At 48.7% G+C, this 13,373-nt stretch overlaps 1 protein-coding gene across 1 annotated transcript in view; it reads left to right on the top strand.

Annotated features, from left to right (window-relative positions):
• Positions 1–8,913, top strand: part of POMT2 (protein O-mannosyltransferase 2) — a 43,997-nt gene extending 35,084 nt beyond the window's left edge. The window contains exons 15-21 of the mRNA XM_004371071.2: positions 1,073–1,149; positions 4,450–4,521; positions 4,820–4,879; positions 4,975–5,080; positions 7,140–7,280; positions 7,475–7,589; positions 8,623–8,913. Of these exons, the coding sequence (XP_004371128.2) occupies positions 1,073–1,149; positions 4,450–4,521; positions 4,820–4,879; positions 4,975–5,080; positions 7,140–7,280; positions 7,475–7,589; positions 8,623–8,728 (677 nt within the window). The 3' untranslated portion in view covers positions 8,729–8,913. The remainder of the gene's footprint in view (positions 1–1,072; positions 1,150–4,449; positions 4,522–4,819; positions 4,880–4,974; positions 5,081–7,139; positions 7,281–7,474; positions 7,590–8,622) is intronic.
• Positions 8,914–13,373: the final 4,460 nt, after the last annotated feature.

Below are 13,373 nucleotides of genomic sequence, written 5' to 3'. Positions count from 1 at the left end.
TAAACGTTTATAGACTCTGCTGCCACTTCTTCTTATCGTTGCCACTTTCTTCATCTTTTAAATCTAATCTTTTCATATAAGTTGTCTGTACCTAGATAAGCTAGCTCCTTTTTCTTCCCATCCACTTTCTCCTTAAACTCTTTTCCCTAAAGTGATCAAGGACCTCACTTGGGGCCAGGGCTAGCTGCCTCTTCTCATTTTCCTGGCCTCTCACTGTATTTGACTCTTCTCCTTGCTGTCTGAATACAGGTCCATCTGTCCTGTTTCCCTCTGGGCTTTTCTATCTCCTGAACCATGGGTACACCAGCCCCACTCCCAACCCAGCCCCCAAGGCTTAGAGCAGGCAGGTATTTCCCTTTATGCCCCTGTGTAGAGCTCCGTCTATCCCCACCTCCAGCCAACACTTTTACAGAAAGTTATGTCCACAGCCCTGCTCTGACCCCCACATCTATACACCCAGGTACCACATTGACACTTTCACTTCAGTGTCATCTTTAACTCAATAAGTCTTTGGATTCATCATCTGTCTTGCTAAGCTAATTCCTTCCTCATGCTTGATTTCTCCTTGTCTCTGTGCTTCCTTCTTAGTTCTTCTCACCACCTAATCTAGCCAAACCAATTCATTAATTAACTAACGAGACAACTCTTTATTGAGTGTGCCAGAAACCATGCAGGGCCCTGGGGATGTGTTGTTGAATGAAATAGACTCGGTCCCTGCCCTCATAAAGGCCTTATGTCACAGACCTTTGACCTAACAGGAGAGAGCAGCGTTTGAGCCAGTACCACAGTGAAGGCTGATAGGCCAAGAGTTGTAGTAGCACCAAGGTGGGGAGGCCTCGTTGTCTGCTTCCTCTGTATTTCTCAGAATGTCCAAAGAGTGCTTAATACAAGCAGAATAAATGATCAAGGATTGGGCCCAGCTTTCAGCCATCTCAAAACTCTCACCTACCGGTTAGTCATCTGGTCAGGAAGGCTGCCCTTGGACTTTGGTGGGAATGTGGATACCATGAACAGACAGACTATGGGGAGAGAGTATGTGACAAAGGCTTTCTCCTGTTGTTTCTTTTTCCAGTGCCAAACATCAGTCTGGATGTGCTGAAGCCCAGTTTTCCTGAGATCTTGCTGGAGTCCCACATGGTCATGCTCCGGGTACTGTGGCCCTCCTCATGCAGCAGGCTTCTCTAAGCTCTTAAAAACCAAACCCAATTCCGTCGAGTTGATTCCAACTCATAGCAACCCTGTAGTCTAAGTTCTTGTGCATCCATAAATTTGGCTTACAAATCAGGAGCCATGGTTTAGAACCACTGCCCCCTCGTGGAGAACTTTGAAAGTGTCTTCATTTACTAGTTTACTTAATCTTCAAAGGCATTATTTCCCTTATCACAGAATGATGATGATGGTGATGATGATTACAGTAATACCAATGAAACTTGTATCACTCTTATGTGACAGGCACTGCTCTAAACACTGTGTATATATATATTCATTCATTTAATACTTATTATAATCCTATGAAGATTTTTATTATCCCCAGTTTACAGATGATGGGACTAAGGCACAGAGAGGTTAAGGAGCCTGCCCAGCTAAGTGTGAGAGGTTGATCCAGGCTTCAAAGCCCATGTCACAGGCTTTCAGAGTCACTGCCAGTTACCACTATATTCCTCTGTCTCTAAGTAATTTTCACATTTGTTCAGGTGGCAGAGCCCCAGAAAATCATAATGCTCTTAGTTGAATATCATGAAACACTGATACTTCATTCTGTCATATCAAATTAGGATCAATTTTATTGGTAGCTAATCTAAGGAGCCCTGCTGGTGCAATGGTTAAGCACTTGGCTGCTAACCAAAAGGTCGGCAATTCGAACCCATCAATGGCTCTGAGGGAGAAAAGACCTAGTAATCGTCTCCCGAAAGATTACAGCCTGGGAAACCCTATGGGGCAGTTCTACTCTGTCCTGTAGATAGGGTCGCTATGAGTTGAAATTGACTTGACAGCACACAACAACATATCTAAGTGTATCTTTTATACACAGCATAAAATCCCAACCGTGAGCCCACTCACGTTCCCAGAGAGAAACAAACTAGAGGGCATGGTTGATTCTTTTACGTTTTTCTAAGACTCATTGTTTGACCTCCCTCTATCCTCTTGTCACCTGCTATTGCTCCGTAGCTGACAAGCAGTCATAGCATCAAAGATTTAAGAACAACTGAGAGAGGAAAAAATTGAGAGGACTCTATCCATTAGCTGAAATTCATTAGCTGTGAATTGGGAAAAGTGCTACAGTGAGGTGTTTGGGAGAAGCCCCTACTCTGACTTGTGGGAACTCAGTGTTGTGTAGGAAAGACGTTTAAGAACCACTGGCTCTCAAGCATGATTTTCACTCCACCCCTGTAGCTGCAGGGAGGTGTATCGTTGTTATTTTCCCTCTGGCGAGCCATTGTCAAATGGGCTTTTCTAGAAGCGGTTATGCAAGCAGCACTCAGTAAATATAGTGGACTTATTTCACCAGATTAAATAAAAAATTCAAATTCTGTCATTTCTGCACATTGAGTGGTGATGAGTTGACATTAAGCAGTCTGGGTCACTTCTTGTCTGACTTTCTGCTTGTAGCTGTCACTGTGGCCTGATGACACAGCTCTTTTGAATATCTACCTGTCAGTCATAATAGCATTCTAGATCTAGATAGAATTTTAACACTAAGTCTAAAGAGTTTCATTTCTTTCTTCTTTCGTTATCTAAGAGGAAGAGTCAAAGAAGAAACGGGACGTAAGGGACTTTCTTATTTAACCAGTGTGGAGTCAAGGAGGGAAAGAGCTCAAAAGCGAGTCCAGATGACAGAAACTGCAGGGGGAGTGCTCTCCTGCCAATTGAGTGGAGGGTCTGAGGCCTGGGTGGACAAGGCTGGCTTGCCTGGTGAGGCTAGCTGGAAGGAGCCCACTCTAGATACTAAGCATAGAGAACAACTTACAGACGTATATGCCTATAATGGCTATAAAATGCTTCCTTCTTCCATCTCTTGGTTTAGTAAAGGAGCTGGATTTCTCAGTTTAATGTAGTGAGTAGGACCCTTGGCTTATTACAGCTCTGGCTGGAGTCCCCGAGTTTGAGAGTAAGCTGTACTGGTTTGAAGGAATTGATTTCCCTCAGCGGCCACTCCAGTAGTCTAGAGTGATTCCTTCCTTGTTCTGAGGCCCTTCAGGTAGCCATAGTGGTTTGGGGGCTGTGCACCTGGCTCCTTAGGGTCTGACACCCTCTTGGCAACTTTGACCCTGAAGGAGCAACCCCGGGTCATAGGGACGCATGCTAACTATTTCCAACCCCTTGGGGAGTTGGATTAGTAAGGCACTGGATGGCAATTCACTTAACCAGACCTTCTGGAGCTTTCTTGGGCTCGATCAGCAGCTCTCTCAACCTAGGCCAATTTTTCCCCCCAGGGGACATTTGGCAATGTCTGGACACGGGCTGTCATAACTAGGGTGGGGGAAGTACTGCTGGCATCTAGTGAATAGAGGCCAGGGATGCTAAACATCCCATACTGCACAGGACAGCCCCCACAACAAAGTCTTATACAGCCCAAAATGTCGATAATGCTGAGGTTGAGAAACCCTGACCTACCTCATATCACCTTACTCCCCTTCTAGGGAAATGCTTTCTCAGGGTGCCCTGATGATGAGGCTGAGACCAGTCCTGTGGTTAGTGTCTGGGATCCTGATCCTGTTCTTTCTTGCCATGTAGAGACAGGCTACTGGATGAGAGGGCTGTGTCTGGGTCCTTCAGGCTAAAGTGTGCATTCTCAGCAGGTGTGATATGACCCAAGGGGTGAAAATTTGTTCCTGGAGGGTAAAATAAATCTTACCTTTTTTATGTGTGAAGCACAGGCATACATACAGTACATAAACAGATGTACAGTATAGCACGGTATTAAATTTTTATGGAGAGGTTTAGGGGGAAAATGTCTAAAAAGGCTTCTGGGGGTGGGATGGCAGTGATGAAAAAAAAATTTTTTTGAGAAACACTGGCCTGAAGTAATGTTTTCCAAGTCGAGGCACTCTTCAGAGTTTCTAGGTTTCTGTTTGAAATTGGCCTCCCACACCCCACTCACCCACATCTTGACACCTTATCTGTGACATGGAAAATGGGTATATATTTTGTGCCCGTGGGAAATAGGTCCCTCATTCCCTGTTGTCTTCTTTCTCTCAAGCTTAGGAGGTCCGAGTGGACTGTCTGCTGGGAAATGGAGGCCTGCTTGTTTCGGGGAAGTAAGGCAATTGTTGTAGGCAGGCTGGCAGGCTGAGAATGGGTGGCTGATTTTCCTACAAGGGAGGGAGGGGAGAGAGGGTGGCTCTGACACTTAGCCACATATCAGAGATATGTGGCCTCCCATTTCTGCCAGCCCTATAGGTCTCCGTCTGACTTGCTTTTTTTTTTTTTTTTGTTACCGTCCTGCAGGGGAACAATGGCCTCAAACCCAAGGATAATGACTTCACATCCAAACCGTGGCACTGGCCTATCAACTACCAGGTAGGGCCCAAGGCTAGAGTTCCTCCCAGGAAATGGAGACAAGAAGGAGATCACTGAGATTTGGTGGGGAGAGGAGATGTGCTTGGGTAGACAGGCGAGGGTGGGATGGGTTGGCCAGAGACAGGGCTCTATTTTCTGATTCTGACCAGCCTTCCCAGAGAGCTCATGTAGAATTGCACCTTCTGAGCCTCCGCCCCACCCTCCCTGTCTGAAAGGTAACCAGTCTCACTCCCCTTGGCAGAACGAGGGCCGGGGATGAGCTAGGCCCTGGATCAGCAGCGTGTTCTCTGCCCCACAGGGCCTGCGCTTCTCAGGGATCAATGACACGGACTTCCGAGTCTATCTTCTTGGCAACCCAGTGAGTGCTCTGTGCGTTCCAATTTTGGCCCTTGAGCATTTGCCTGCAGAGAGCTGCTGCTGTCCTCTCATCCTGCTGTTCTCATTTCCATGCAGGTGGTTTGGTGGCTGAACCTGTTGAGCATTGCCCTCTACCTCCTCGCAGGGAGCTTCACTGCTGTGGCTCTGCAAAGAGGAGTGCACCTGCCAGCGGAGGTTGAAGGTCAGGTCCCTGGGCCGTCCCTGGCAGCTGGCATGATGCCTACACTCCTGGGGGAGAGCTGGCCGGCCTGCACAGGGGGCATCCTTTGCCTTCACTGTCCCCCTCTCCTTTCTCCTTTGCTTTTGAAAGGTTACAGTCAACAAATGCCCAAGTGCTGTGTTAAACACTTTACATCCTCCTAAAAACCCTGTAGGATAGAATATTATTACCCCCATTTTATGGATTAGGAAATGAAGGCAAAGTAGGTTAAGGAACTTGTCCTAAGATATATAGCTAGTAAGTGATAGAGCTGAGGTTGGAATTCAAGTAGTCTGACTTTAGAGCCTTCACTTTTTTTTTTTTTTTAATAATATTTTATTGTGTTTTAGGTGAAAGTTTACACAGCAAATTAGATTCCCCTTTAACAATTTTTATACAAATTGTTCCATGCCATTGGTTACGATTTCTACAACGTGTCATCATTCTCATTATTTCCATTCTGTTTGTTCTGTTTCTATTGATCTAGCCTCCTTCCCCTCCTTGACTTCTCATCTTTGCTTTTGGGTAAATGTTGACCGTTTGGTCTCATATAGTTAATTGTATAATGGAGCACATTACTCATGGGTAATACTGTTTATTTTTATAAGCCAATCTATTATGTAACTGAAAGGTGGCCTACAGAAATAGTTTGAATTCCAACTTCAAAGAGTATCTTAGGGCAATAGTCTCGGAGGTTCCTCTAGTCTGTATCTTGCCTTGTTCAGGAATTTGAGTTTTGTTCTACATTTTTCTCTCATTCTATCCGGTACCTTCTATTGTGTCCCTGGTCAGAACATTTGGTAGTGGTAGCCAGGCACCATCTAGTTCTTCTGGTCTCAGGTTAGAAGAGGTTGTGATTCATGTGGGCTGTTAGTCCTGTGGACTAGTTTCTTCTCTGAGCCTTTTATTTTCTTCATTCTCTTTTGCTCCATATGAGTAGAGACCAATAGTTGTATTTTAGATGGCTGCTTCCAAGCTTGTAAGACTCTAGATGTTACTTACCAAACTAGGTTGTAGAACGTTATCTTTGTAAACTATGTTATGCCAATTGACTTAGCTGTCCCCCAAGCCTATGGTCCCAAATCTCTTGACCCAGTAAACCAATCCTGCGAGTAGTTTGGATATGTCTAGGAAGTAACTGTGCCCCCGATGTGGTTTGTTATATATATGGATATATATTCAGTGCACAACAAATGTATGTATACATATGCCTGCAGGTACACCTATACGTGCATGTGCTTTTACTCGCCCATGCCTTCCTATACACAATTAAGCATCCATATCTACCTATGTAATCACACACGTGTTTTTTTGGTTGTTTTTACTGTTGTTATAAAATTCTGTATGTTATAGCATTTACTGAAATTGTCCCTCAGAACCTTCACTTTTAACTATATGCTATACACAGAGCTGCCCATCTTTTCTCTTCTGTCCCTTCCTTGTCCCATGGTCCTGTTCTCTAGTGGGGCAGAGAGGAGCCCCAGAGCACAGTGTATGGGTTCCCATCCTAGTGCTGTCCTGGTAACTTTAGTGGCCAGGCTGTGGACCACAGCATCTGAGAAATTACTCATAGTCTCAGATACTACCCCCTCCCCCACCTCTGTCCTCATCTCTGCCCCCCACCAATCCCCCTGTCTGCCACTGCAAAAACATGTGTGGCAGCAAAGAAGTAGGGGTTGGAGGTAGTGAGGGAAGCTGTCAGCAGGGTGTATAGAATTATGGTTTTTGTAGAGGCCAGACTGCCTCCTGCCCAGCAGCCAGCATCAGGCCTCCTGCTGGTGTTGGGTGCCTCTGCCATTGGTGTCAAGACCTCACCAGCTGGGTCTTGACCAGGGCTTTCAAGATGTGGCAGCTTCAGGTCTGCTGTTCTTCAAGTTGCTGAAGGGTTGTTTGTGTTGGGCCCCATGAGGGAAGGGGAGACCCAGTGCGGTGATATGACTTACTCAAGGCCACACAGCAAAGAAGAGGCAGAGCTGGCTTAGAGCTTGGGAGTTCTGCCCCTCCCTGTCCTCTGACTAGGGCTATGCTACTTGGGATCCAGGGCTGTCCCAGGTCCTTCTACGAGGAGGTGGTCAGGCCCTGCTTGGCTGGGCGCTCCATTACGTCCCGTTCTTCTTGATGGGCCGGATCCTCTACTTCCACCACTACTTCCCAGCCATGCTCTTCTCCAGCATGTTGACAGGTCAGTGCTGCCCACCTGTTTTGGGTGATAATGTGGTACATTGTGGCTGGGGTGCGGCGTGGAGGAAGAGGCTACCATGGACCCACAGGGCTGAGAGCGAATCTTTCTGCTTCCCTGACTTGGGGTGGCTTCTTTCTCTTGCACCCTAGAGTCGTTCTCTGACAGGCTGGTAGGGTTTCTTTTCTCTTCACTAGGGATTCTGTGGGACACACTCCTGCGGCTCTGTGCCTGGCGCCTGGCCTCCTCCTCCCTGGCCAGAGGCATCCATGTGGGGGGAATCCTGAGCCTGCTCCTGGGAACTGCCTACAGGTGAACAGTGCCCCCCCCCACCAGCACTCAGTGGTGCGTCAGCCCTGGATGCATTTTGGAATCACCTGGGGTGCTCTTAAAACATACCGGTGCCTGGGCCCCTCCCCAGAGATGCTATTCAGTTGGGCTCAGGTAGAGCCCAGTCACCGCAGTTGTAAAAGCTCCCCCAAAAACGCACTGTTGTCAAGTCGATTCTGACTCATAGCATCCCTACAGGACAGAGTAGAACTGCCCCACAGGGTTTCCAAGGCTGTAATCTTTACAGAAGCAGACTGCCACGTCTTTTTCCTGAGGAGCAGCTGGTGGATATGAACCACCAACCTAAAAGCTCCCCAGGTGGTCCTAATGTGCAGCCAGATATGAGAAACACAGGGCTGACTCTTTGCTTTCTTACCCTCTGCCAGTGGTTCCCAGCACACCTGAAAGGACACCCCTGTTTAGTCACAGTGGCTCCCTACCGGCATAGTCTGAGTGGGGTGAGCGAGAGAGGGTGGACAGAGTGAGGGAGGGATGTGTGGTCGGCTTGGAATCACTGGAAGGAGGGTATGGTTGGAAAGCGCCCCTTCCCTCCCCCATCCCTGCTGGCCTCACAGATCCCCCTGTTGAGAATCCCTGAGTAGCAGGGGGCACAAACTCCTGTGACTTAGGGACCAGGCAGGGACAGAAAAGCATGAACAGGGAATGGTGGCTGTGACCTGAGAGTGATGTCTTGGCTCAGAGGGTTAAAACCACATTTTAGGAAACACTCTGGGCCAGACAACCCGTGACCAGACTCCTGGACTGTTGTTTTTTTTTTTCTCCCCTGGTCCTCTTGGGCCAGAGTGCTTTCTTTTATTGCCATTAAGCCAGCATCTAGGCTCTCCAACTACTGTGTGCCCAAAGGCAAACTCAGACCATTGTGGGGGTGGAAGGGATGTGCTTTGTATGTTGAGGTCTGATGAGTAGGTAGGGCTGAGTTACAAACTCTGAAAAGCCCGTGCCTCAGCTGAGGCCCTGGGATGCCGACGGCTTCCCTCTGAATTCTCTCTCACAGCTTCTACCTCTTCCACCCTCTGGCTTATGGAATGGTTGGCCCCCTAGCCCAGAACCCCCTCAGTCCAATGGCAGGACTAAGGTGGCTGGAATCGTGGGACTTCTGAGACCACTGCAAGGACTCCACGCTGGGTCCAGGAACTGCCCGGAGACAGCCAGCTGTGGAGCCAGTCCCTGGGCCCTCCTGGCTGTGGAGAAAGCTGCCCGGGAGCCTGAGGAATTCTGCTGCCTGCCAGGACCAACCTCTAGGGGGTGAACCTGGAGTGGATTTAGCCCAACACTGGAGAGAGCCACAGCTGGGTCTGCAGCCCTATGGCAATTCCACAGCAGGGGCGGCTCTGCAACTGAGGACAACATCTCTCAGGCCCATTTCCCCAAGTGTGCTACATGAGGGAGAATGAGTGTGAAAGAGGGTGGGTGTGAGTGTGTGGGAGTGTGTGTAGGTGTGAGGGTGTATGTGTCCATATCCCTGTGGAATGTAGACCATGTGACTGTGAACAGCTGAATGTCATAAACTCTAAGAAACTGTCCAGGGCTATAGTAATTTGTTATTCACATTGGCTTTGGTTTGATTTGGGTTTATAAGTAAGATCCATCAAAGGTTCTCTGACCTCTAAGACAGCCCAGAGCTGAGAGTGCAGACCCTGCCTTGGGATTTCACCAAGTGCAGAGCAGACAGACTGTCAGTGCTGTGCTGCCCTGCTTCCCGCAGACAAACAATGCTGCTGAGCAGGAGAGCAGGCTGGCGAGTCACAGGGCCCATCTCCCAACTGCTTCCCCACAAGGCCGTTGCTGGCAAGTCTCCTCTGTGGCAGCTGATGGCCAGACTTCCTGCCTGGGACTGTGTGCAGAGGACTGGGCTCCTCGGCCCTGGCTTCTCACTCCTCCGGGGATAATGTCTGACTCCCTTAGGTTGTGGGGAACAGCATCCTAATCTTGGCTGTGCTGTGTCCCCGGGCCTGTGTGTAGGAGGCTGCTTCTCTGCTGTCCCTTCCCCTCTGCTTTGGGCCTGGCCTTGAGGACCAGGACAGGTGCAGTCCCCTGATTGCTGGGCGAGCCTTTGGGGACCCTTGCTGAACAATGAGGCAGACTAGAGGGAGGCAGAGCAGGGAGTCTGTGTGGGTCTGGGCCGGGACCCCAGGGGGGCGCTGGGGTGTAGGCACTCAGGCCTGTCACTTGCTGGGCTTCCCCTGCTGACAGCCCCTGCCCTTTCACTCTATTGGCATCTTCCCTTCTATGTGTCACTCTTTCTCCTCCCTTTTCCTCAAAGACTCCAAGCACCTAGAAATGCATTATAGCTTCTTCTCTCTAGCACTTTGATGCCCAAACAAGAAGCTCAGAGCTGTTCACCTTCCATTTCCTTCCCAAATGAAAAGGATTAAGAAAACCCTTGGGTCAGAATCAAACCAGCCCAAGACCAGCCCCTCAGCCTGCCTCCCTCCTCCTGGTGCATGACAAAATATTTTGTCTCAAGAGGACTGTGGTGCTTCAGGGCTTAAAGATGGATCTCTGCCACACTCCATCATCCCTCCCCTGTAGCCCCCACCAACCCTGACAAGGTCAGAGCTCTTTAGAGCTTCTTCGGGAGGCGGTTGCCACGGAGACTGGAAATTGGTCCCAAAGACAGGCTGTGCTACCTACTGGGTGGTGAGGAGGGAGGCTTCTGGGCCATGCTTGGAGTTCAGACCGACTGTCATTAATGTTAATAGAGGAAATGCAGCAATGACAAAAGCAAAGCAGGCTAGTTAATTAGATCTGGGGCCTGATGACCTCCCTCTCCCAGGGCTGCGGCCCTTTTGACTTCCCCCAGCAGGAAGCCCTGCCTGTGTGCTGAGTCTGGGCTGCTTGCTTAATTGCATTTGTGGAAGGGAAGGGGAGCAAGGATGGAGGACCTCTGCCTGCCCCTCCTCCCCACAGGTGGAGTTGATTTCTTCTGACTGGGTGGGGGCAACCATCTGGGTGGGCTCTGCTGGAGGTGGAATTCAGGAATCTGTTCTTAGCTCTTAGTGAAAGGTGGCCCACAATGCCATCCAGGAGGTGGCTGATGTTCCCTTGTGCCTTCCTTATTTCCCAGTATGAACTTGTGGGAAGGGGGCAGCGACTCTGAGATAGTGAGGCAAGGAGAAAGCTCAGCAGCCTTCTGCCCATCCCTCCCTGCTAATTTGGCCACACTGGGCAAAGGTTCCTCTATCTCTTCTACTGCTTTCCAAGGATGGAAGGAGAGTTCTTAACGTCTCCCTCCTCCTCTTCGTCTAGGCCCAGGCTGGCAGACACTTCTCTGGGGACAGGGTCACATGGATTCATGTAACTTCAAGCTCTCAGGTTCTGTTGCTTGGAAGGTGCTGGGGAGAGGGGCTGCTCTGAATATGGGCTCCAGCCTGCAGGAATCAGCAGGAATGTGACGTGCCCCACAAACTTGCATGTGGACGAAGAAGACATTTGTCAGTCAGCCCAACCTCCAGCCAGCTTCTTGAGCCACATTATATATATGTATATAAAAGGTTTCCAGAGATGATCGGAGGCCATTTAGTTTTGTAATAAATAGCTCTTGTTTTGAATGCCATGTTGTTCTTGTTGTACTTAATTGAACCTGATTTGTCCTCTGGCTCCCAGAAAGGCCTCCCGAAGAAAAAAAAGAATGTTTTGAGTTTAAGAACCATTCCACTGTATCTCGTGTCTGAGGCCATTCTAATGCCAGCAGAGACCCTGGGCTGGCCAGGTGAGCCTGATCGCCCAGGGGACATTTGGGCCTTCCCATGTACACAGTTACTTGAGCAATGTCAGTTATTATCAATTTATTTAAATTTATTCCAAAATAAGGAATATCATTTTTTTCTCATTTAACTTCCCCAAACAATATAGAAAGGAGCAAGAGATAGTAACAGAGCTGTCCCCTTCTGAGACAGCTGAGTGGCCCAGCATTGTAACAACATGCTTGACAGAGCCCCCACCCTGACAGGAGTCCTCTGTTTATCAGGACTGATGTCAAAGGTCTGCAGGAGGGGATAGCTGACTTGAGTGTTGGACGGAAGTGGGGGGTAGGGGGGTGTAGAACTGCATTGTGATATTCATATCTTCTAGGCTGCCTTCCCTCCCCTCCTTAGGACTAAGGGTAACTTGGGGGGTGGGCAGGGGTGGGGGTCATCCAGATCCTCAGGAGATGGGAAATGCCAAGAACAGGCAGGTTAGAAAAGGACCAGATACTGTCATCTGAATGGCACTACTTGGCTTACAAAGTCCCAACATATCTGTGACTTAATCCTTATAAAAGCCCAGTAAAGTCGATGATGTTTTTGTCTCCATTTTACCCATGAGAGATTAAATTACTTGCCTAAAGTCTCACAATTAGTAAATAGTAGGGCCAGGAAACAACTCCAAGCTGAACTTTTTCTGCTTCTCCCACTTGGTGCTGGGACTAGAAGCACCTTCCCATAACAACCTGGCAGCCCTGGACCCTCTGAGGAGAAGGTCTGACAGCCTGGAGGTCTCGAGATTTAGCAAGTTCCTTTATATGTTCTACTTAATGCAACAGCTCATCTAGGGCCCAGTTTTTCCTGTGTCCCCCAAGTGCTGTGCTGGTAGATGTTTAACAACAGGTTTTCCAGGAGGGTAAAAGCCCAAATCTGTAGCATTTGCCAATTCCCCTGGTGTAAAGACTCCCACCATAGCCTATGTCATGCTGCCAACTTGATGTCACTACAGTGAGGAGGAGGAAAGAGATGCACACAATTGGCTTTCACAACCATCTAATAGCAGGTTCCAGCACACCACTGACCCACACCTCACACCTGATGACCTTCGCTTGGTCTGAACTATGGACACAGCTCTTGATCACAGTCCATTAGAGTGAGGGAGGCAGTGGAGCATGGAGACCTAGGGCATAGGCCAGAGAATCAGACTTGAGTTAGAATCCTTAGCCCCACCACTTATTAGCTGCGTGACCTTGGGCTAGTTACTTAACCTCTATGCCTCTGTTTGCTCATCTGTAAAACTGGAGTATAATAAGTAGCACCTACTTCATAGAGTCTTGAAGATGAAAAGAGTTAATGATATAGAGGGCCTTGCAAGTGTCTGGCACCTGAATGCTCAATAAATGTTAGCTGTTTATTATTATTAATGATAAATCCAACCTCAATAGCAGCTCTGACTCTGGACAGGACTTGAACTTTCTTTAGGTTATAACCTGCCCAAGTCCCATGCAGATGCCAGGCAGGAAGGGGAGCACCTGTGACTTTCCCCCAGTCCCTCAAATGTGGATTCAGACCCTTGGGTTACTTGTTGGAATACACCACCCTGGCTGCTTAGGCCCAGCCAAACTCTCCGGCCTTTTCACCAAGGGAGGCAGAGATTACGCGTGCTCAGCCCTCTTCTCCTCTATCCTCCTGCCTCCTTCCGGCCCTGGAAAGGCAAAAAGCAAGGCCATGGGTTTGAGTGCTGATTCCATCACTAACTAAGGTCATTAACTTCTATTAACTTATCAGACCTCCTCCAAAGGAGGAAGGAGATAAGAAGGGTCCCTAGACTATTGCCAGGAAGAGTAAGATGGGTTGAATGGGAGGCCTTAGACTAGCCAGGAGATTTGCATGGAGCCCTGGACATCTGGTCACTGAAGGGTAAAGGGCACTGGACACACATGTGCCCTTCCTCTGTGACATGGGCTGTACCTGGCTGCAGGGCCACAGGATACCAAGATAGAAGTTTAGTTCCCAGGTACACTGGCCTTCTTCTCCCACAGTCCCCATCCCTTTGTGC

This window comes from Trichechus manatus, unplaced genomic scaffold (genome assembly GCF_000243295.1).
Source record: "Trichechus manatus latirostris isolate Lorelei unplaced genomic scaffold, TriManLat1.0 scaffold00010, whole genome shotgun sequence".
Classification (NCBI taxonomy): Eukaryota; Metazoa; Chordata; class Mammalia; order Sirenia; family Trichechidae; genus Trichechus; species Trichechus manatus.
The sequence above is the reverse complement of the archived record's forward strand: the minus strand, read 5'-3'. Positions and strand labels throughout refer to the sequence as shown.